Below are 22,553 nucleotides of genomic sequence, written 5' to 3'. Positions count from 1 at the left end.
CACTAAGAAAAAAAAATTGGTTCCGATCAATAACTTGTGAAGGACCGATCGGCTTGATACTTCCCATGTGCATTGGCGTTGGACAGAAGATAACCCTGTTGAAATTGGGGTCACTAGGTAAAAGCTTGAAGCCACTTACACACTAAGTGTGAAATAGTTTCCGATCAATAACTCGTCAACTGATTCACCGATTTCCTTGTTACTTATCATGTGCATTGGCCTTGGACAGTAGATGACTCCTATTGAAATTGGGTTGACTAGGTCAAAGGTCAAGGTAACTGTCACAATAAGTGTGAAAATCGTTTCCGATCAATAACTCGTCAACGAAATGACCGACTGACTTGATAATTCACATGTGCATTGGTTTTTGACAGTAGATGACCTCTATTGAAATTGGGGTCACTAGGTCAAAGGTAAAAAAATCATGTGTCAAGACCCTGTTATTTTTTTTTTGGGGGGGTGGGGGGTGGGGGTGTGGGGGGCATCTGTCTCCGACCACAGGTGGTTAGCGTGTGTCTATGATATTAATTAGTGAAAACATCATTTTGAATGATAAATTATCATATTATAACGAAAAATAAACTTTTCTGAAAAAAAAACACTATCAAATATATATATAACAAGGTATCCAACTCGAAATCTATCTATCTATCTACCTGCCTGCCTGCCTTCCTGCCTGCCTGCATGTCTGCCGCCTGCCTGCCTGCCTGCCTAGGCTTGGTGGCCGTCTGCGTTTTAGTCCATCTGGACTGTGCAACATCATTTAGTGGTTCAAAGCTGTTATGGGAAGAAAGAGACAACAACGAGTGAAATGAGAAACTCGAAAAAATATGGCAATCACATATTCAACATACCCACGAAAAAGACACATCTAATGCTATTAGGTCATTGTATGTATTGGGATCAACATTCTGACAACTTATATGGAACCAGTAAGAACATGTGTCACACTCTATGGCTAAATCATTCTCAAAACCTTCAGTAACACATGAACCACATGGATATTCGGGTCCGGGATTTGTTTCTATGTCATTAGATAATGAGAGAAGCAAAATACATAAGTACATTACCTACATTTCTGTGGAATATGCCACTTGTTAAATTTCAATAAACAACCATAAATATTTCCAGGCGGGATACTATTTGGACGAACAGTGGGCCTTGGGTGGTTGGGGAGGCTGCTGTTTGAAGTGAAAATAAACAAGGATAAGAACAGCAATGCTGTTAAATGAATCAAAATACCTGTATCACCGGGGATGAACAACTTTTGTCACGTGACCACAAAAGTCAACGCAGGTTGTTGAATTACATCAGGAATCCCGCTCCGTCAGGTAATTTTCATCTTTTTATAGAGAATATGTTAAAATTTCTGGACAATACAAAGCTTATGACATGCTTCATACCTTTTCGCATATTAAGACGCATTGCACTTGTTTCGAAGCTTTGCAGTTTTTAAGAACACTTCGACACAAACTTTAGATTTTCGATGCAAACGCAGTTTGATTTTATATTTTTTTACTTTCCATTCACGAATAAATCATATTTCTAGAAAAATGAGAGCACACGATGCTTAATTTTTGATGATTTATTGTATTTGCGATATAAGTTGTTGTTGTTATATTTAATTTGGGCAGTTCTTGCTATTTCAAAAATTTACAAACGCGGGTTGGTTGAGCAAACGCAGTTTGCTGAAGCTGGATTATGGCAAACGCAGGTTGGTTAAGATTAGGGAATCCGGATAGTGACATCTATATTCTTGCCCTTCTTTCATCAAGGGCGACACACGACACACGAAGCGATACACGATATTTTGCGCGACAGTCGCGGCGACGCGCGATATTTTATTATTCAAATATCGCCCATATTATCCGAATTTCGTGTAACGCGGTCTAATTTCAGACCGCGACACACGACACACGAAGCGATACTCGATATGTACTGTTCAAATCAAATCATCATCAACATCTTCATCATCATCATCTCCATCTTCATCGCCATTATCATCATAAAATAAATCGCGATTCGGAGCGGAGTATTGTAAAATGAAGATCTCAAAAGAATTGAAAAATAATTTGTCGGAATGTTATTTTTCTCATGCTGTTTTGTTAGTTGTCCAAATATATTTAATATTAAATATTATCTTAATATTAAGATTTGGTAGTTAAAGAATGCAATTTGAATGAACACAATTGTATGCATATGTTTTGCTCAGCTGTGAAGATTGAGGGAACAATTTATAGAAGAACTGTGAGAATCATCTCTACAGTGTTGCTACTGTTCCGCAATTCATAATACTATATTTTCGGCACACGAGCATTTTACTAAAATGTTGAAAGTTAATAAAAACAAAATATACGGTGTTTGGGAAAACGTATTGAACACCTGAATGTTGAGACACTTTACGACAATGGGCTCGAGTTACAGGTTGTAGCACGGCGTCTCCGTTAGCAACGTACCAGTATAAATTTAATATAATAGCAAAATTGAACTGAGCCTCGCTCTGTGAAAAGGGGGTTGAAAGCATGTGCGTTAAGTGTTGTCCCATATTAGCATTTGCAGTCCGCACAGGCTAATCAGGTACGCCACTTTCCGTCTAAACTGGGCGTTCTTCTAAGAAGAGACTTCTGAAACGAAAAGAATCATACAAGCGGCACGAGTCGTCCCTGATAAGCCTGTGCGGACTACACAGGCTAATCTGAGACAACACTTTACACACATGCATTAAACCCATTTTTCGCAGAGCGACGCCCAATTTTCCGAGTCTAAAAAGTTTGAGAATATTAAAACCCATTCTTAATATTAATTAGCACATTCATATATTGTCAGCCTGATTAAAATTACTGAGAGCAACACCACTCATTCGAATAAAAAATCTGTACCCGCTTCGTCCAGATAAACTTACTTGCTTGTTTGTTTTAACCTAACCATGATAAAAAGAGACATACCTACTTATTACAATATATGAACATAATTTAATTCCATCCGCATCATCAGATGAGGATAAATATAACAACCAATGTTATCTTATTTCTCTTAATGAATAAATTGAAAACACAAATAATGTTGCCCATTTGTAAAACCAAAAATAAAATCAGAATAATAACACGCCAAATCAATGTTTCGAAAGCACTGTTATGCAATTAGAAAACACAAACGAGCAATAAAACCAATCGAAGCATTTGAAATTGACATTCGGATTATGAATGCAGTAAAAATAGCCCCTTTTTGTCTCCCCTGATTTTTTGAAAACGCGACAGTCGACAGGCGATATGATTATAGCGAAACTTGAACAGTACAAATATCGCGTGTCGCCGCGACTGTCGCGCAAAATATCGTGCGTCGCTTCGTGTTTCGTGCGTGGTCCTTTGAACGCGAGACACGACACACGAAGCTAAATAATCTAAATCAAATTTTATGATTTCAGGAAGTTTTTTTACCGTACTAGTCGCTCCCATGTGTATGGCTTGACTGGATCAACTGAGAGCAGCACTGCACAGCCGACCAACAGTGACGGATGCAATACGCAACAGCAGAATGACATCATTCGAAAAATAAGATTAAAGTAAGCCAAGATCCTGTGATTTAAAATTATTTAAAAATGTTTTAGGTTTAGAGATGTCTACAACAAAAGTCTTTTTAAAATGAATCATTATTTAATTGCCAGGAGACAGTCAACATTTATTTTATTTTAAAGGTATGCTTTGTACACTGAGGCACGTGCTCAGAAAATGCATTGTAATGAAGAGGATTATATGTGTCTAATGCAGATGTTTCCTAAAATGTGAAATTCGTTATATAAACTTATCAATACGTAATATTCAACAGGATTAATTTGCATCTGTCGTCAAAAAGGTTAATTGCCAAGTTGAAGAAGATCAATTTCATGTATTCACTAAGAGTCTAGGACACGGGTTCGAACCGTCGACGAGTACAGGGGTCATAATTGCCTGAAAATGATACTCAGTACTGTTAATAATTCATGATTCGACATAAAATGTGATTACATTTTATTGTCTTTGCTTCGGATGATGTCAAGCTGAAAAACTCGCTCTCAGTAAATAAGATGGTAAATGTTGTAAAATAAATAGTTTTCGATAACAAATATCATGTTTCAGGGACCACGAATTTGACATTCCAAAACGGAAGGAACCTAAACGAAAATTTGACACCGTGTCAACAAGCAGAAACGCTCTCCAGAAGGGAACGTTGGGTGTCCGATGGGAGAGGGCAAGACGAAATGACAGCAAAATGCTTCTAACATCAAAAATGGGAATTGACATTGACCCGTAAAAGGAAATCATAATATCATACGACAGTTTGTAGTTCTTTAAAAGACAGCTGTCATTTTTGATATTCGTTAACCAACGTTACCTATATTGATTCCGTGTAATGCTACTGAATTTGATTTTGTGTTGCTCTTTCTATGTTTATGCATTGAGGAGCTACCAATATTGGGGCCGTATAATATGCTGCCTATATTGACGCTGTGGGATGCTTCATTTAACGAGGCCTACCGGTATATTCAACCTTTTTGGGGGATTTGAAACAACAACAGACATATTGGATCTAACTTTATTTTGTTTGCTGTTATTTGTTTCAAGTTTTAAAATTACAGTTTCTAAAAAATGCCATGTATCTTGTATCTTGTTAATTAAAAAAAAGGTATCTTTCTTTTAGTTGCATAATGATAAATAATGTGGACCTATAAGGAGAGAGGTATCATGAAGCAAATAAAACAATCGATTCCTCTTATTCTGCAAGACATAGTTTTCATTTTAGGTGTATACCATTATCTTTTGATCCGAAACTTTAAATATAATAATAACTATTGACCTTTACATGGGCGCCTTGCAAATCACTAGTGTCTTCATATTGGTCATACAATATAATGTCTTTATGTGTAACGTGAGAATCCTGACAATCTTACAATATGATTGTTGGAGATAATACTTAAAATAAAGCTGAAGGCATACTACATCCATGACAAAGTACACTTCACCGAGATAAGTCTAACTATACTGTGAAAAACATTGAAAAACCCAGCGGTTGAACGCAAACAAGATCAGTGTCTTTAACAACAAAACGAACCAAACATATGCAGATTAATTGTTTTATTGCTGCAAAGAATATCCCGTATCGCAATAATAGCTTATACGCAAAACATTAAACTGGCCTATGTGCAACTTGAGAAGGAATTACAGATTTACATGTAATTGTTGACAATTCGCACAATGATTCCAATGAGACAAAAAGCTAACTCACCAAAAATATATTTTAATCATATTGATTCGAAATAGATAAACAAAAATCGCAGATTACAAATGAGTCTCGCTCTGTGAAAAGGGGGTTTAATGCATGTGCGTAAGGTGTCGTCACATATTAGCCTGTGCATTCCGTACAGGCTAATTAGGGACAAACCTTTCCGATAAACTCGATTTTTGCTCAGAAGAGACTTTCTTTTAACAAAACATATCATAAAAGCGGAAAGTGCCGTCCCTGATTAGCCTATGTGGACTGCACTTTACGCACATGCATTAAACCCCCTTTTCACAGAGCGCGGCTCAAATGTATATTCCAGCGGATATGGTGAGATCAACAATAATCACAGATAATCAACATAAATTACAATGATTTTGAAAAGATCAACAATAATCACAGATAATCAACATTAATTACAATGATTTTGAAAAGATCAACAATAATCACAGATAATCAACATTAATTACAATGATTTTGAAAAGATCAACAATAATCACAGATAATCAACATAGATTACAATGATTTTGAAAATATCAACAATAATCACAGATAATCAACATAAATTACAATGATTTTGAAAAGATCAACAATAATCACAGATAATCAACATTAATTACAATGATTTTGAAAAGATCAACAATAATCACAGATAATCAACATAGATTACAATGATTTTGAAAAGATCAACAATAATCACAGATAATCAACATAAATTACAATGATTTTGAAAAGATCAACAATAATCACTGGTTATATAAATCACAATTAATCGGTTGAGATCAACAATAATCACAGATAATCAACATAAATCACAATGATTTTGATAAGATCAACAATAATCACAGATAATATAAATCACTATTAATAGGTTAAGATAAAAAATTCACAGATAATCAACATAAATTACAATGATTTCGAAAAGATCAACAATAATCACAGATAATCAACATAAATTACAATGATTTTGAAAAGATCAACAATAATCACTGGTTATATAAATCACAATTAATCGGTTGAGATCAACAATAATCACAGATAATCAACATAAATCACAATGATTTTGATAAGATCAACAATAATCACAGATAATATAAATCACTATTAATAGGTTAAGATAAAAAATTCACAGATAATCAACATAAATTACAATTATTTTGATAAGATCAACAATAATCACAGATAATCAATATAAATCACAATTCATGGGCTGAGATCAACAGTAATCACAGATGAGCAATAATGAACACAATAATTTGTATGAGATCAACCATTATCATAATCATTTTAAATTAGAATGATAAATATTACAACAATAATCTTATTAAAAACAGGAATATCAAACAAAACAACACAAGATAAACGATATGAAACACAATGTTTAAGACGCAAAAACACGCGTAATACTATATATTATTGTATGACAGTCTGTATTTTCAATAATTAAGAAAATAACCACGGCACATTGGTAAGAATTAAAAATAATTCTTGGTCTTATCATCGTCATGCAACAGATGACTAGGCCCGGTGCTTTGCAGATCTGTGCTTTGATAGACTACTGCGGTGCCTGTACCTCTTTTCACACATATCACAAGCAAAGTTTTTCTCTCCATTGTGGGTGGCAAGGTGGGCCTGAAGGTCAATTTTCTCCCGGAGCGTTGCATTGCAAATTGAGCAGGTAAATTGCTTTGCAGCAACCTCCCTCCGGACGTGACGATTCAGGTCATCTTTGGTTGAAAACTTTTTGCCGCATTGTTCACAGGGGAACGGCTTTTCAACACCATGAATGCTGCATCTATATAACAAAAACAAATGGAACTGTTGAATTATTATTCAATACAGAAAAATACACACAGAATATTATCCATAACAATGTGGAACTTAACAAAATGATGGTCGTCAGAAGCGCTCCAGATAAGGCGCGTTAACGCGTATTTACGCATTTCAAAATCCAAAATACGCATTAAATAATATGTTTAAGGGTCCAATTACATACGTGAAGTATCGGAACGCGTACATTCTGGATTTATACGGTGTAAATTCCAATTGTTCAGTGACAATTTGCATTGAAATTTATCTGGACAATTATGGTCGTTAAAAACTAAATACTATAATGAGCACACCAATATGCACCACACTAGTAATAATGTGTTAAGTGTTTTAAAGCCGGCTTTTTTCGAAAACACCATTCAAAACATTTTAAATAGTGCTTTGCAACTAGGTTATAAAAACATACTTTCGCTCAGAATGCAATGACCTATGTTGAATTGTATCTTGATTTTTAAACCGACAGAACCTAGCATTGTACTAAAAACAAAAAAAAAACAAACCTGTGTCTGTTGAACGCCTGTTTTGTGTAAAATGTTTTTCCACAACAGGCGAATCGTCCAGTCCCTCTGTGGCGCTTATCATGAAGCTTTAACCCCCACTTCGATTTAAATGTCTTTCCACAGATTTCACACACGAGCGTCATGTTTCTGTAATGAAAGAATTACTTTTTGTTAAAATATATTTCTAAAATGTTTTTATAAAGTTTTAAAGACTACACCAAAAGAGATATGAAACGCAAGTGATTGGATGTGACACACTATCTGCTATTCTTTTCGTCACAGTTCAATAAACATGCGTGTTTACTAATGCACGGGATTTTCGTGAGTTTTGGCGCGTTTAGCGTCATTCGAGGTCCGCTTAAAGGAGGCAACGCACGTTGTGGTTCAATATACTTGTAACAGTACTTAATGTGTTGATAAGCATATTTCCGCTCTGTTTAAATGTCCTCAATTGAAGTTCCGTAGTCATATATTGTGTTGAATAGTTAATATTTTCGTATTTGTAACCATATCATATTTTAGAAGACTTTCAAAAATGTGTACAGTGTGCGTTTCATTATCCTTTGAATATTCTCGCAACCTGCGTTTGCCATTTCCTATTGCTCAAGAAATACCAACCTGCGTTTGCAAAACAAAACAAAACAAAAAAATAAGATATTTTTCAATTTGCACCGCTATTTTTGTCATGAATCTTATTAAATATATTAAAATGAAGTGTAAAATCATACTAATTCAGTCGTTAAACCAATATTGTTGAAAGAAAATCATCAACACCACATAAACAAACAGCGTTTGCAATGCATTTCAGAATTTTGTGTCGAAGTGTTCTCGGAAAGTGGAAACAGTAAAGGCAATGGAATCATTTCAAATAAAAGTTTATTTAGTATACTGTGTCATAGGCTATCACTTGTTAAAAACTGAAATTTTGATTATATGAAAAAACAACAAAACTTACCTTAATGTACAAGATTACAATCTGTTTCTGCAACCGGCGTTGACTTTTGCGGTCACGTGACAAAAGTTGTTCATCCCCGGTGTGTATGCATAATTTATAAAAAAAGTCTGTAATGGCGGCTACCAGGGGTCACGGTCACTTGGAAGAAAATCTGTAATGCACACAAAAGTGTTATAACTACCAGAAACGGAGGCAAGACGCTAATAAATCAGTGAAACAATCTCTCATCTCATGAAAACTACCTATAAAACCTATAAAAAAAATAAACCCTTGAAGTCTAAGATTAGTGTTTTTTAAGAAATTTTGACGAGAATTGAAAAGTTTATTAGTCTGCACGACGCATGCGCAGTATCACCATGAGCAAGATCACCATGGAAGACCATATGGAACAATGTGATTGGCTGACTAACTCGTAGCCACGAGTTAGCTAAGTCAAGATCTCGAGATAGCTTAAATTCTCTCCTCTTTTGATTAATGTACCCTACCTTTATTTACTGCACCGCTTTTTTTAATTGCACGCCTCTTTTTATTTAGTTTTACACTCCTCTTTTTTCTATCTCTAGTCCACTACATAGCTAACTCGTGGCCACGAGTTAATAAGTCTTGGCCTCGAGTAACTAAGTCGAGGCCACGTGATAGAAAAAAAGAGGAGTGCAATTTAAAAAAAGAGGAGTGAATGTCACCTCTACGTCACCGTAATGTTAAGCCAGTACTACAATCGGCAATGTATTGCATAAATATTCCATTGTCGCATGATTGATTCGCTTCCTCAAACGGAACAAATATTTAGTGCTGACATTGCAAACACGTAATGCATCCAGTTTCACTTTCGGTTTGGTTGGTTTTGTAAACACCGTAAATTCATCTTCAAAAGAAGACAAAACATGATTAAATAAATTATTTGGATAATTTGTCAAAATGCAACGCATATGAACGTTGACAGTGCTCTTTATATCAAAGTTTCGGTAAAAGGTTTAGCGCTTGTTCAACGCGCGTCGTGTACAGCCTTTTAACAATAGACGGATCACTTTGTGGTGAATAAATTAGTAATACAAGCCAAGATGGCGATCAAAATACACGAGGCCTATCTTACGAAGGATTCCGAAGATAGTCGATGTATCACGATTGGTGCTTTTGCATGTTGGCATTTGTTCTATAAAAAAGATAACAGAATTACTAGTTTAAACATTCAAGATCTTAGATAAGTGTCATACACACAATTTGAAGCCGTTTTACCATCGGTAAAACGATATTGATTTGATCAATACATGATACATAGTTAAACGAGCGGATAAACTAATATTAAGTGCGAAAAATGGCCACTTATTTTTCGAGTTCAATACGTAAAGGATCAGATGTGTTCTTTGAGTTTCCTTGCATTACTTGTCAAGGAAATGACAGAAACACAGAGGCGCTATTTTACTGTACGGAATGTTCTAAGGCTTATTGTGGGAAATGTGTGGAGCATCACAATGTACTATACATGAAGCATGCAATTATGGGGAAAGAAGCTATTAGCAAGTGGTCTGTTACTAATGTGGATGCAAGCGAACGATGTCAGGAGCACAAACAAGAATTAACAGGGTTCTGTGAGGACCACAAAGAGCTGCTGTGTCATGTCTGCCATGTTTACAATCATCAGTAAGTAAACGTGAACCTTTTATCAAGTTTTGTTTTGGTGAAGTTGTTTTTTTAACTATTGTTTTTAGTAATTTTAGCCATTTTTGCCATTATTCATGGTCAATCACGGCAGTAAATTAAAATATTGTGCTCCTTTTTCCCGGTTAACCAAATCTTTACAGCTTACATGTATCAGTATACCTTTCACATAATTATCTTAGTTTCTGGCACATGACTGTGCAAATCAGAGTATCAATCCATAATGTACTTCAGAGAGCAAAGAATCCTTAAATTGTAGAAACATACTTATCAAATTGTCAAATGTCATGACGAAAAGACCACGTGTAGAATGACCGCACAGATATCATGATTGTACGACGTTTTGTATATTGATGGAAAATGTTTTTCCTTAAAGCACCAGTTTAAATAAGATGAAAATTGTTAAGCAACACTATTCCGATTATATAACATGTAATGCTGTCACTAAACGCATGTATTTTTCTGATGATGTATATTAATACAATTTTTAAGTTTCATGTTTATTTGTATCGGGCACATTTAGTCTGTAATACTATAATATCGCACCACATACATGGTTTATATAAGGGATATAGCAACACGTATATGGATATCCGAAACCAGTTGAGTACGCGGATACTTTAAAAAAAGTATTTCCATATCAGGTGCAAATCAATATATCGTCTGTATGTCTTTTAAATAACTGCATTGCTACTTCCATTACAAAAATGTAAATTGTACTCTTTTTAGATAGCGTATGGTACGGTGGTACAAATGGGACATAAGAAATGTTTATTTAACGGTCTCAATCACGTGCGATCGCGATAGCTATGACGTGCGCGCGCGATAGCTATGACGTGTACATGCGATAGCCATGACGTGCGCACGCGATAGCTATGACGTGCGCACGCGGTATCTATGACGTGCGCACCCGATAGCTATCACGTGCGCACGCGATAGCTATTACGTGCGCACGCGATAGCTATGACGTGCGCACGTCATAGCTGACCAATAAGAAAAGGTATCAGATCAGAACAGGTAGCGCGTGCGAAAGCAAAAATTGACCAATGAAACTTGTTGAAATGTCCATTTTGTAACTAGCGGACTGAGCACATGTCGTGTTTTTATAGCGAATTATATCTTAATAATCACTTATCTGATACCTTTTTCTGATTGTTCAGCTATGACGTGCGCACGTGTTAGCTATCGCGTGCGCACCTCATAGCTACCTCGTTCGCACGTCATAGCTATCGCGTATGCACGTCAAAGCGATACACATGGCGTGTTTTTATAGCGAATTATATCTTAATAATCACTTATCTGATACCTTTTCTGATTGGTCAGCTATGACGTGCGCACGTGTTATCTATCGCGTGCGCACGTCATAGCTATCGCGTGCGAAAGTCATAGCTATCGCATGCGCACGTCATTGCTATCGCGTGTGCACGTCATAGCTATCGCGTGCGCACCTCATAGCTACCGTGTGCGCACGTGATAGCTATCGCGTGCGCACGTCATAGCTATCGCGTGATAGAGACCGTTAAATAAAACATGTCCTATGTCCCCATTATGCCACCGTAGTATGACCCGTATACAGACTTTATCAGTTAAGTGATGTCTGGGAAGGGAAATGGGATGGAAATAATGTTATCACTGTTTATCGTTAAAGGGAAGTTAATGCCAGCTACGGCCTTATTTCAAGTTTTGTTTTTTATCATATCATATACACAGTAGAACAATTTCAGAACAAAAACTAAACTGTTGAAGGAACATCTTTACGATGTACGTAATCATCAATTGATATTTGGAACACTTTAAATAATATAAGACTTATCTTAATTATCAAAAAAAAATACTCAATAAATTAAATAGTTTTATAAGGTAATCTAAAGAGGCCAAATACTTTTCTCCTGCGTGTACAATTCCATTATAAAGATGAATAGTTCAAAAACATGGAAAAGTCATTATATTCCTTATCATTCAAATACCACAGTCACCATAAATGTACAAAACAATAGCTAAGCATATACAATTGTTTGAAACCATTAAACATTTTCTGTCGTTTGAAGTATTTCGATATATATTGCTACATCATTCTTAAGCAACCAGAAAAGAGTTATCAAGATTTTTTATTTGATCAAAATCGACCGAGGGGGGGGGGGGGGGGGGGGGTGAATTTGTAATATTTTAAACTTTTGCCTATAGATGTTATCAACCGGCGTCAGTTTAAAACGCTACTTTCGATACTTAAAAAAAATAATTAGACTTTACCCATATACTAGTAAATACGTGTATCTATTTAATAACATACTTCTGTATAAGCTCATATTTTAAAGTACACACCATTTAGAAGAAAGCGAACAGCAACATCATTATTATTAGTAGTATCATTCTTCTTCTTATTTGTCTCCTACCGGTTTTACCGGAGGGGACTTATGGGTCTTTCTGTCAGTATGTCTGTCAGTATGTCTGTCAGTATGTCTGTCAGTCAATCACACTTTTCTGGATCCTAATATAACTTCAAAAGTTCTTAATATTTTTTGATGAAACTTGAAACATGGATAGATGGCAATATGGACATTATGCACGTCATTTCATTTTGTTACTACGTCAAAAAATTATGGTTGCTATGGCAACAAATAGACTAGAAATACTGCTGAAAATGGTGGTTTTCTGGACCCTGCGATGACTTTAAAAGTTCTTTATATTTTTTCATGAAACTTGAAACATTGATAGATGGCAATATGGGCATTATGCACGTCATTTCACTTTCATACCACGTCAAATTTTTTTTTTTTAATTCTGACAATGGTGGAATTTCTGACAATGGTGGGGCCGGTAGGGGACATTTATTGCTTGGCAATAGTCTTGTTATTATTATTTTTATTATTATTATTATTATTATTATTATTATTATTATTATTATTATTATGCATCTAAGATTCTCAATAAATATCACACACATGAGTTTAAGTAAATTCTTTGTTTCAGGAAATGCAGCCACGTCGTTATCATAGCTGATAAATTGAAAGATCTGCAGCAGACAGGAGAGTACAAAAAGATGTCAGCACTTTTCGATTCATACTATCGGCTATTGATTCTGAAGAAAAATTCATTGGAGAAAAGTATTCAGTTTCATGAAAAGTCCTGCGACAAAATCAGAGAAGAAATCAATGAATTACGCAAGAAAATTAACGATGAGTTGGACCAACTGGAGAGAAATACCGTCAAAGAGTTGGACGCCTTACTCACTACCTTGAGGGCATCTATTCAAACAGATATTTTCAAATGCTATGAGTCAATAAAACAAATGTCACGTGTACAAGACGATTGGGTGAGCATACAAAACAAGAGTGGTACGATTCATTTTAGAAAGTACATAAGCTGTCTTGATCAGTCTCTCAGGATCGAATCAACTTTAAAAGAAATGGAAGCACAAAGAGAAATGATTCTGACCTTTTATCCTGATAGAAGCATCCAAAAAACTTTGTCCACTCTCTCAGACTTGGGAGATATAATCGGGGAAGTAAGAGAGTCACAAACTGCTAGTAAAGTAACACCAGACGAAGTCACCAAAAAGAGGAAACCTCAGTCATGTAACACAGTAACAAGCCGGCATATAAACGCACTTAGCAACATGAACACGTCCGCAGGACAACCTGGTCAAGTGCGACTTCTCAAAACTAAGTATAGAGTGCGTGTAAAAAGTGAAACAAACACGTGCAGGATTTCAGGCATTTGTGAGACAGGTGCTGGAGATCTCCTCATCACAGACTGGTGGAACAAGAATGTGAAGCTTCTGGATCAGGACTACAAAGTTGTGGCCCGATATGACTTACCTGATACACCTTTGTCGATGTGCAGCATCGACTCTAATCAGGTAGCAGTCGCTGTGGGAAACTCAGGTGTCCTCTTAATGCGAGTGACCAATGGTTGTTTGAGACATAAAAGGACGTTAAACATCGAACATTCATGTACTGGTATTGCTCATCACCATGGAAACCTCTACATAACATCACGTGATGCACTGTACCTATACACTGTTGATGGAAGACTTGTGAGCAAGATGTACGAAAACACATTAAGAAGATGGACAGGTATTTATTATCAATATAATTTGGCATACATTTTATGACAAGGTTTATTCATCATTGAAATCAATAACATAATTCCAGAGACAACTGTCAGTGAATTTATGACAAGGCAGTTGTGATGTACACAAATGCATTGCTTTTGCGTCTAACTTCCAATCAAACTTTTTCTAATAACATATAGTTTAAAGAAGCAGTTTCATTTTCGATAACCAACCCAAAGGGCCATGTTGCTTATTATTAAGTTATTAATATTTGAACTTACCTTAATCTAGCTTACATTACTGTTAATATGTGTTATAAATATGTGTTTCAGAACTGTTCCAAATATATAAAACTGAGTATTGACAGGAAGTAGCATGGCAAAGTTTAAATAATTATATGAATTTAATGAAAGTGCCATCAATGCGAAATGGAAATATCTTAAGTTTCATCTTGTTGGTTCTATGCAAATAAAAATTGATGTTCAAAGCCCGATCGACGTCAACAAAACGAATCGAATAACCTTGGTAAACCTGTTAAAACCAAGTTACCAGAAATTATTTTTAGGACAGGGGTCGAAAGAGCTACATTGTTACATGCAAAGCGTACTTACATACGACCTTTTTAAAGGGATCTTTTCACGCTTTGGTAAATTGACAAAATTGAAAAAAGTTGTTTCAGATTCGCAAATTTTCGTTTTAGTTATGATATTTGTAAGGAAACAGTAATACTGAACATTTACCATGGTCTAATATAGCCATTATATGCATCTTTTGACGATTTAAAACCTAATAATTATAAAGCGTTGCAACGCGAAACGATTGAATAATTTGGAGAGTTCTGTTTTTGTCGTTAAATTTTGTGAAACTACGAAGATTGCTTATATAAGGTATAAAATACGTTCAGTATGTGTACACGGCGGAATAGCTCAGTAGAATAAAGCGTTTTTACTTTAGGACTCTGGCAGGACTCCAGGGGTCACTGGTTCGAAACCTGGTCCGGGCAATGTTCTTTTCCTTTTTTTAATTTTATTCTTGATTTTTTACTGGAGCCTTTACGATCCAATGTTTACATTTATCGATATAAAGCATTTAATGAATAAGTTAAAAAATGCCAAAATCTGTGAAAAGGCCCCTTTAAAGCCAATTCAAGATAAATCAAGAAATTGTATAGGGTCTGGCTCATGCCGACATTGTTGGCATTCAATAAATCGCTCGTGATCACAATAACATGTTTTCTTCATGTAAAATATACGCTGACCTTTTACAAAAACGTGTGCACCAAATATATGATCCCATTAATGGGGCCTTTTTTCAGATTTTGGTATGTAAGGAAGTTTGTCTTTAAATGCATTATATTGATCAATGTTAACATTGGATCTAAAAAGCTCCAGTAAAAAACAAGAATAACAAAAAGTTACTAAGTTTATATATTTAAGTATATTCGGTAATAAAATTGTACTGAGTATGTCTACGAGGAAACTGCCAGTTAACTATAAATTACGCCTGTAGATTGATCATCATCGTCAAGTGGTAAACCCAGGAATGCAAATTGCGCATGCGTTGTGAATTATATATATATGTTATATATAAAATGATTAATCTACTTGCGTTGTTTATAGTGTGTATATCGTTATGTCACCTATTTTCGCGATGCACTTTCGATTTCACATCGCGAATATTTATTACCGAATGTACTGAAAATATGAAAACTTAACAACTTTTTTCAAGTACTGTAATATACCAGTCGTGATATTTAAATCAATTTAAACTAATAATTGTAAAAAAACACACGGTATTTTGGAACTTTTCTTTTTTTCGTCAATCTGCCCCTTTAAACAATAAAATATTAAACATATCTGAATTAAGGGGTTTAATATTCAAATGGATTGTAACATCATCTCTTAAACAATCATTCAAATCGTGCCCATTAGGTCGAAATTTGCACTGTCTGTGTGCGGCTTAAACTGGCCACGTCCCAAATGTTACATGGTTTATAATTATGTTACAGTAAATTCTTGTTTTAAATATGTGAAATAGCAAAGATTACAGGTTTTATACTTGATGTGACACATTGTTTAGTGGTCCTATATAGGTTTGTTCAAATCATATCCATGGGGTGAAAACTGACCAACCTTAGCTAGGCTTATAAAGTGAAAGAATAGTTATAACAAAAATCTTCTCTGAAACAACAAGGCCAATTAGTGAAATAGGTATATTGTAATTATCATATAGTGGTCCTCTATCGCAAGTTTTCATCAGGCCCTTAAAGGGACTGTCCAACAGATTAAAGCGTCGTTCGACGCGAATCGATATTTTGGGAAACTACGAGGATTGCTTATATAGCTAAAAAATACCTCCTCATTTGACGTGAGCGTGGATGGTTGAGTGGTAAAGTGGGGAGACATTTTACTCCAAACTACCATGACTCTAGGGGTCAGTGGTTTGAGCCCTGTGGAGGTTAACGTTTTTTTCTTCTTTTTGTAAATAGTATTCTTGATTTTTTACTGCAGATTTGTAGTCCAAATGTTTAAATTTATCAATATAAAGCATTTAAAGCAGTTAATGACAAGCTTTAATACATGCCAAAATCTGTTGGACGGCCTCTTTAAGGTAAAAAATGGTCCTGCCTTGTTTGGGGTGAAAATGTTTCTATTGAATTATAAATCACAAAGAAAAGTACACAGCTTTGACACTTGATATGTGACATCATGTTGTAGTCCTTAACAATAATTGTTGAATCATGCACCTGGGTTCAAAACAACCTTGTCCCTGTTGTATATATTAATATTGTCTTTAAAACTAATCAAATTTTAAAACAATATGGAAACACAATTTTTGTAAACAAACTGCATGCCTAATATGTGATGCATTGAAGTTTATTTTGTGTTTGTTATTTAAAGTTTTAACTATATGCATTTTTATAACGTTCAACTCACGAACTGTTTTATGTACTTATGTATTCGATGCAAAATTAAATCTCAATTTTATATTCGGCCATCTTTTTTATCATTGTTTAGTTGTTATATGCAACACATAATCTTCATATATATCAATTACACAGTCACCTCATGTGCAGTCAGTCCGGATGGGCAAAGAATATATGTGGCCAACGAGGAAACAAAACAACTTTTCACACTGTCCAGTAATGGCAGAGTGATCTCCACGCTGAGTGACCCGTCTCTAAAATGGAGCTACCCTCCCGTCTTACCTGGTTTCCATTTGATGGACTCGGGGGAAGTTCTGGTTTGTGGAGACTTGTCCAACACAATTATCGAGGTGGACAGAGATGGGAGACAGAGACTGGCAGAGGTGATCTCAGAAAAGGATGAAGTAATCAAACCAATGTCTGTCTACTACAGTTACAATACATCCTCATATATTGTGGGAATGGATGGAAATGACCACATAATGGTGTGTAAAAAATGTAAAAAAAAGAAGTAGTAAATGCAAACATTTTAAAAGTTTAAGGATTATTAATACAAATCGTGAAAAAAACACTAATCTACCGATTCACTTGAAATTATTACTTGAAATAACGTAAAGAATATCTACTGGCGGCATCGGCCAATACGCCCTGCTGGTTGAAAATTAAACACAAGAGCATAATCAAAGCGGATTGGCCCATTAACAAAGACACGTCGTAATGCGAAAATCGTTTTAACGTTCAAAATGATTGGCCAAATACATGCACCTTGCAACTGAAATTACTATAATATTCTAACACGACCCGCAACATCCTTATTATGCGTGTACAAGATGGAACGAGTGTTGTGTTATTCTTCACTCTAAACTTAAAACGAGAGAACTTTATGTTGTGAAAGTAGTTCTTGAAAATTCATGGACAAGTGTTCAGGATGATGCAAGGGCTTAAACACGCTCTTGAGAAAAACAGCAATTTTATAAACACGACATTGTCGAAACAAAATTATAGAATCCACATATAATGTTGTATTATAAAATTACATTTACATAAAATGACAACTTTATTTAAAAAAATATTTTTTGTTTTACACTTATGAATCTAACAATATACTAGAATCGAAATGTAAACAAAATAAAATATTCTAGTTATTTCATCAATCATTCTTACTTAGTTCATGCATATACATTTATCAATAGTTAAACCAACATTATGTTGTTTTATGTTTTGACAACGTCACTGAAACAAGCTCATACATTTAGTAAATACACCGTTGTCATTCTAAGTAAATATTGTGATCATATAATACAATGTTAACATGCACTTGAAGATTGATAAGAATTAAAAAAAATTATATCATTATTAAAAAAATTGTTTAGTGTAGCAAATGATTATAAGCTATCATATTGTCACAATTATGACTGTATTTGGTTATAATTGTACTTATATTTCACAATGTCTTCTGCTGGTTTGATTCAGCATGATATATTTGTTTGGATGTTTAAGCTTACCGCGTGATACTTAAGTCCGAGTATAAAGTAGAATTGTATATTGCGTGTATTATGATTAGTAATTGTATTATAGTAGTTAGGAAGTAGAGAATGTAAAACAACTATTTGTATAGGCAATTAAAGTGTAAATAGTCTATGAACAATCTATTGAGATCAATCTACCAGTGTATACCATCTACCGTTGTAATACTAAACATGTCATTATTTATGTTGTATAATACTTATTGTTGGTTTTATTGTTTCCCTATATTTCTTTACGATGAATTTAGTTAACAAAAAACACAATGACCTACCCATTGTTAGTAAGTTAACTTTTTTATTGCAAAATGTGATGTTATGGTCAGAGTATATACACAATTGTGTATGTTTAAAAAATATTAAGTATGCAATGTCGAATCTTGGTACAAATTTTAAGCATTCCATAGTTACATTATACGTCAGTGTGCATGACAGATAAAGGTTGAAGTGATATAATTTCAAACATCTACAAGTTACTGACTTAAACTTTATACCTACAAATGGACTATAGACGATTTTTTTCAATTTATTGTCATGAAGTTATTTAGTGTAAGCTCTCTTTCATCACTAAAATAAAGCTACACAAATATAAGATGATAGTTTGTCTATCCGTAGTATCGGCCCTCTTAAATAATACATACGAATTGTGTTAACAAATACAAAAACACGCATGTGTAATATGTCACACTACAATTAAATGTCTTTTCTTGGACATAACAACGAGAACTGCATTTAAATCGGCATTGTTTTGACAATGTACTGGCTAGACTTTGCTCCCTGAAGTAATATGTATCATGGACAATGGTCCTCATAATATCGACCCTTCTGATTGGTTGCTAAGGTTTGCCACTATGTGCTTTAGCTTGTTTTAAAAATAGTATCTAAATGGAAAAACGAAACGTCTGCTTATGTGTTCTTAAAGAATTTTCACATTTTATTCAAAAATAAGCGGCATATTAAACATTGGATAAAGTATCTATTAGTCCATAAACAAAGTAACATAATTGTGTGTTATGTAATTTAAAAATCAAAGTTTCAGCCATAAATAAACATGACCAACTTTTCAATGAACACCGGGAATCATAAGAATGGGCGTCGTCGTAATAGTCATGGATTACCACCAAATAAATTAAAACTTCTCAGAAAAACATTAACTTTCTAGCACTTTTTGAGGGTTTTTCGTTGTTAAAGTCACGATACTATGAGGAGGGCCGATACTATGAGAATAAGGGATACAAAGTAATTGGAAACACTTTTTTTCATTGCTGATCACGGTTTTATGTCATAGTAAAAGAGGTTAAATTATGTTATTTCTAATTTTAAGTACATGTAATTTTATCATAAACAAAATAGCTGTTTTATGTATAAATGCATGCAATAAAATGTCACTTATTATTTATTTTGTTCAAATAACCTTTACTGTTGGCTTTTACGCTAATGTCAACACTGAAGTTTTCTTTAAGTCCCATAAACACTTAAAATCAACGAATATTTCGTAAAATAGTTTGTAAAATATTCAAGAAACCATTAAGATAGGTTATCATTAATACATTGTTAGACGGTACCGTAATAACAATTCAAATGATGGCTGACCAAATGTAGAATGCATCCGAAATCTGAGCACAACTGCACAAACAAATCTGAGTTTTTATTTCTGTAAAACAGGGTAAAATAATAGCAATCTGATGTAGTTTCTTTTATTTATTTATTTCCAAAATGAAATGTGGAGGACAAAAGCGTTATTCAATGTATATTTATTATATTTGAACGCAGTTTTGAATCATGTTGCAACATCTTGCACATGCTCTTTCCTTTTTTCGAAGACTGTGTTGATGGAGGCAATTTGACCATTAACGCAGTCCCGCCAATTTTAAATCCAACGTAACCATTAATATTTAACGTTTTTCTTTATTTATTTTATTTCATCAGGCCAGGTATTTAAAAAGTTGTGGTTGATGAAGTCAAGATTACAGACTTGCTTTGTAATCATGTAATCGCCCATACGGACGATTGTGTCATCAAATGCTTAGGTCTGCTATGTAGGCAAACGGTTTCTCTAATGATTGCCAGGATGGGTGTCAATCTCTAAACACCCAGGAAGTAGCGCATTATCGATGATCTAGTTCTTCTTGATATTGCATTTTTTTCGAATGGATTAATCAGGGTTGTTGGGTAATGGTAAATCCATACTAGCGTCAGAAGAAAATGTTGTGTTCTGTGTACAGTTTAAAAACAGTCTACACATTGGATATAATACGTTATTATTGCTTCTATTTGGTGTTGCAGTTTCAAATCACCATTCCGGACAGAGTGTGTTTCTTCAAACAGCATAAGACTACACCAACGTTCAATACATTTCAGTTAACTAATGTGGGATTTGCAGTATATTTGCAAGATATCATTGGGTCAAATGTTCTGACAAAGACGTATTAACCTTGATTTATGAATTGTCTCTAAAATGTTCACTAACTTTAACATCAATAATTAATAAATAACAAGAGCGGTCTTAAGACAGTGCGCTCGACTGTTGTTCCGCTTTGATAGCGTAATACCAGTCACCTTATGTAATGACTGTGAAGACAATTTTAGCACAATAGCTCAAAAGTCAAGTCGTTTAGTGTACAGATTTTTTATAAATATTTTAGTAAATGCGACCTTGACGTGATTTTTCCAAAATGCGACTTCCCGCTATGGCCGCATGTTTACCACATTCATTTTTAAAATTAAAATCATTTTTCATTTTCTATTAATAGTGACCTTGACCCGACTAGCTTCAATATGCAAACCAATACTCGATCAGCATGTGAGCTAAATACACTCGAATGTCATTAAAATATATCCATACTCACTGAAGTTATTTAAAAGAAGCTATTAATATATTTTTAGCAATCGATACATCAAACCAACTGTTCCAAAACGCGCTGTCTCCGTTAAGGCTTCATATATGCAAAGTTTAATAAAGGTACGTCACCGCAAAGTTTAGCCAACCTCCGCCTATGCATTACGCGCACAACCACAACAACATTGTGGTTAGTAATAGAGCTTGCACTTCTCAGTGAATATAAGATATCACAATCAACCGAATAACTTAACCGAATCATACACAATACAGATATAATTTGATCTTTTACATTTTTGGCGATCATCATTTTAGCTGGTGACCATTAATTTTTCTAGTACATGAGGTTAGGAAAATTGTTGTTTACAATATCTATTTGCCGTCACAATTAGACAGGAATTAATAGTATCATGGTTAATTTAAAAGTGTGTTTAGTTCTGCACCATTAAAATGTACTAAGTGTTATGTAAAATCGGGTAACTTAGTCTAACTTAAGTCTTTAGACTTTTCACAACTATTTAGGACTAGATATTTTGTTGTGCACGATTGCACTCAGTCTGGTGTATAGTAATCTTGCTTTGAAACAAGATATTTTAGTCGTTGCTACTCTGCATTAACGGTAAAAAGTTGGCTTGGGCGCAGAACGGTAAAAAGTTGGCTTGGGCGCAGAACGCTCGAGGTTTTGTACATGTGCTCAATCTTGCGCATCAACACCTAAAAATGTACTGGGAATTTTTAACCTTCATCTGTAAGGTACAATTGTTGGATTTTAATTTATGATGAAATTGTAATTTATCATTTAGTATACTGAAAATAATAACAAGTGTGTCATATGCCATCAGTTGCTCATCGGAGACGCAAAGAGAATTAACTGTTATGACGAGGAAGTTTTCACTATAGCAATGGATTAGCTGCCCCCCCCCCCCCCCCCCCCCCTACTAACAGTCATCCTTTTCAAACAACCGAGAAATCATTAGTGCAAGTGTGTTTAAGCAAGTTTCATGATGACTG

General features: G+C 34.6%; 1 protein-coding gene and 2 long non-coding RNA genes across 3 annotated transcripts; 2 read left to right on the top strand and 1 right to left on the bottom strand.

The window, feature by feature from the left end:
• Nucleotides 1-1,239: 1,239 nt before the first annotated feature.
• LOC127869034 (uncharacterized) lies at nucleotides 1,240-4,670 on the top strand. The gene is made up of 3 exons (XR_008044379.1): nucleotides 1,240-1,331; nucleotides 3,425-3,562; nucleotides 4,116-4,670. It is a non-coding gene; the product is annotated as an uncharacterized LOC127869034 (long non-coding RNA).
• A 426-nt stretch (nucleotides 4,671-5,096) lies between these two features.
• Nucleotides 5,097-8,639, bottom strand: LOC127869035 (uncharacterized). The gene is made up of 3 exons (XR_008044380.1): nucleotides 8,542-8,639; nucleotides 7,587-7,733; nucleotides 5,097-7,051 (listed from the first exon to the last, which is right to left on the bottom strand). It is a non-coding gene; the product is annotated as an uncharacterized LOC127869035 (long non-coding RNA).
• A 721-nt stretch (nucleotides 8,640-9,360) lies between these two features.
• LOC127869030 (uncharacterized) lies at nucleotides 9,361-20,098 on the top strand. The gene is made up of 3 exons (XM_052411284.1): nucleotides 9,361-10,182; nucleotides 13,171-14,276; nucleotides 17,316-20,098. Exons 1-3 carry the CDS (start codon nucleotides 9,857-9,859, stop codon nucleotides 17,693-17,695), a joined length of 1,812 nt encoding a protein of 603 aa, XP_052267244.1. The 5' UTR covers nucleotides 9,361-9,856; the 3' UTR covers nucleotides 17,696-20,098.
• The last annotated feature ends 2,455 nt before the right edge of the window (nucleotides 20,099-22,553 follow it).

This window comes from Dreissena polymorpha, chromosome 2 (assembly GCF_020536995.1).
Source record: "Dreissena polymorpha isolate Duluth1 chromosome 2, UMN_Dpol_1.0, whole genome shotgun sequence".
NCBI classification, from domain to species: Eukaryota; Metazoa; Mollusca; class Bivalvia; order Myida; family Dreissenidae; genus Dreissena; species Dreissena polymorpha.
The sequence above is the reverse complement of the archived record's forward strand: the minus strand, read 5'-3'. Positions and strand labels throughout refer to the sequence as shown.

Bases quoted from the DNA above. Each gene is read 5' to 3' on its own strand.
- LOC127869030 (XM_052411284.1), top strand. From the start codon at position 9,857: ATGGCCACTTATTTTTCGAGTTCAATACGTAAAGGATCAGATGTGTTC. The intron at 10,183-13,170 runs GTAAGTAAACGT...TCTTTGTTTCAG, and splicing joins TGCCATGTTTACAATCATCA to GAAATGCAGCCACGTCGTTA. The intron at 14,277-17,315 runs GTATTTATTATC...TCAATTACACAG, and splicing joins CACATTAAGAAGATGGACAG to TCACCTCATGTGCAGTCAGT.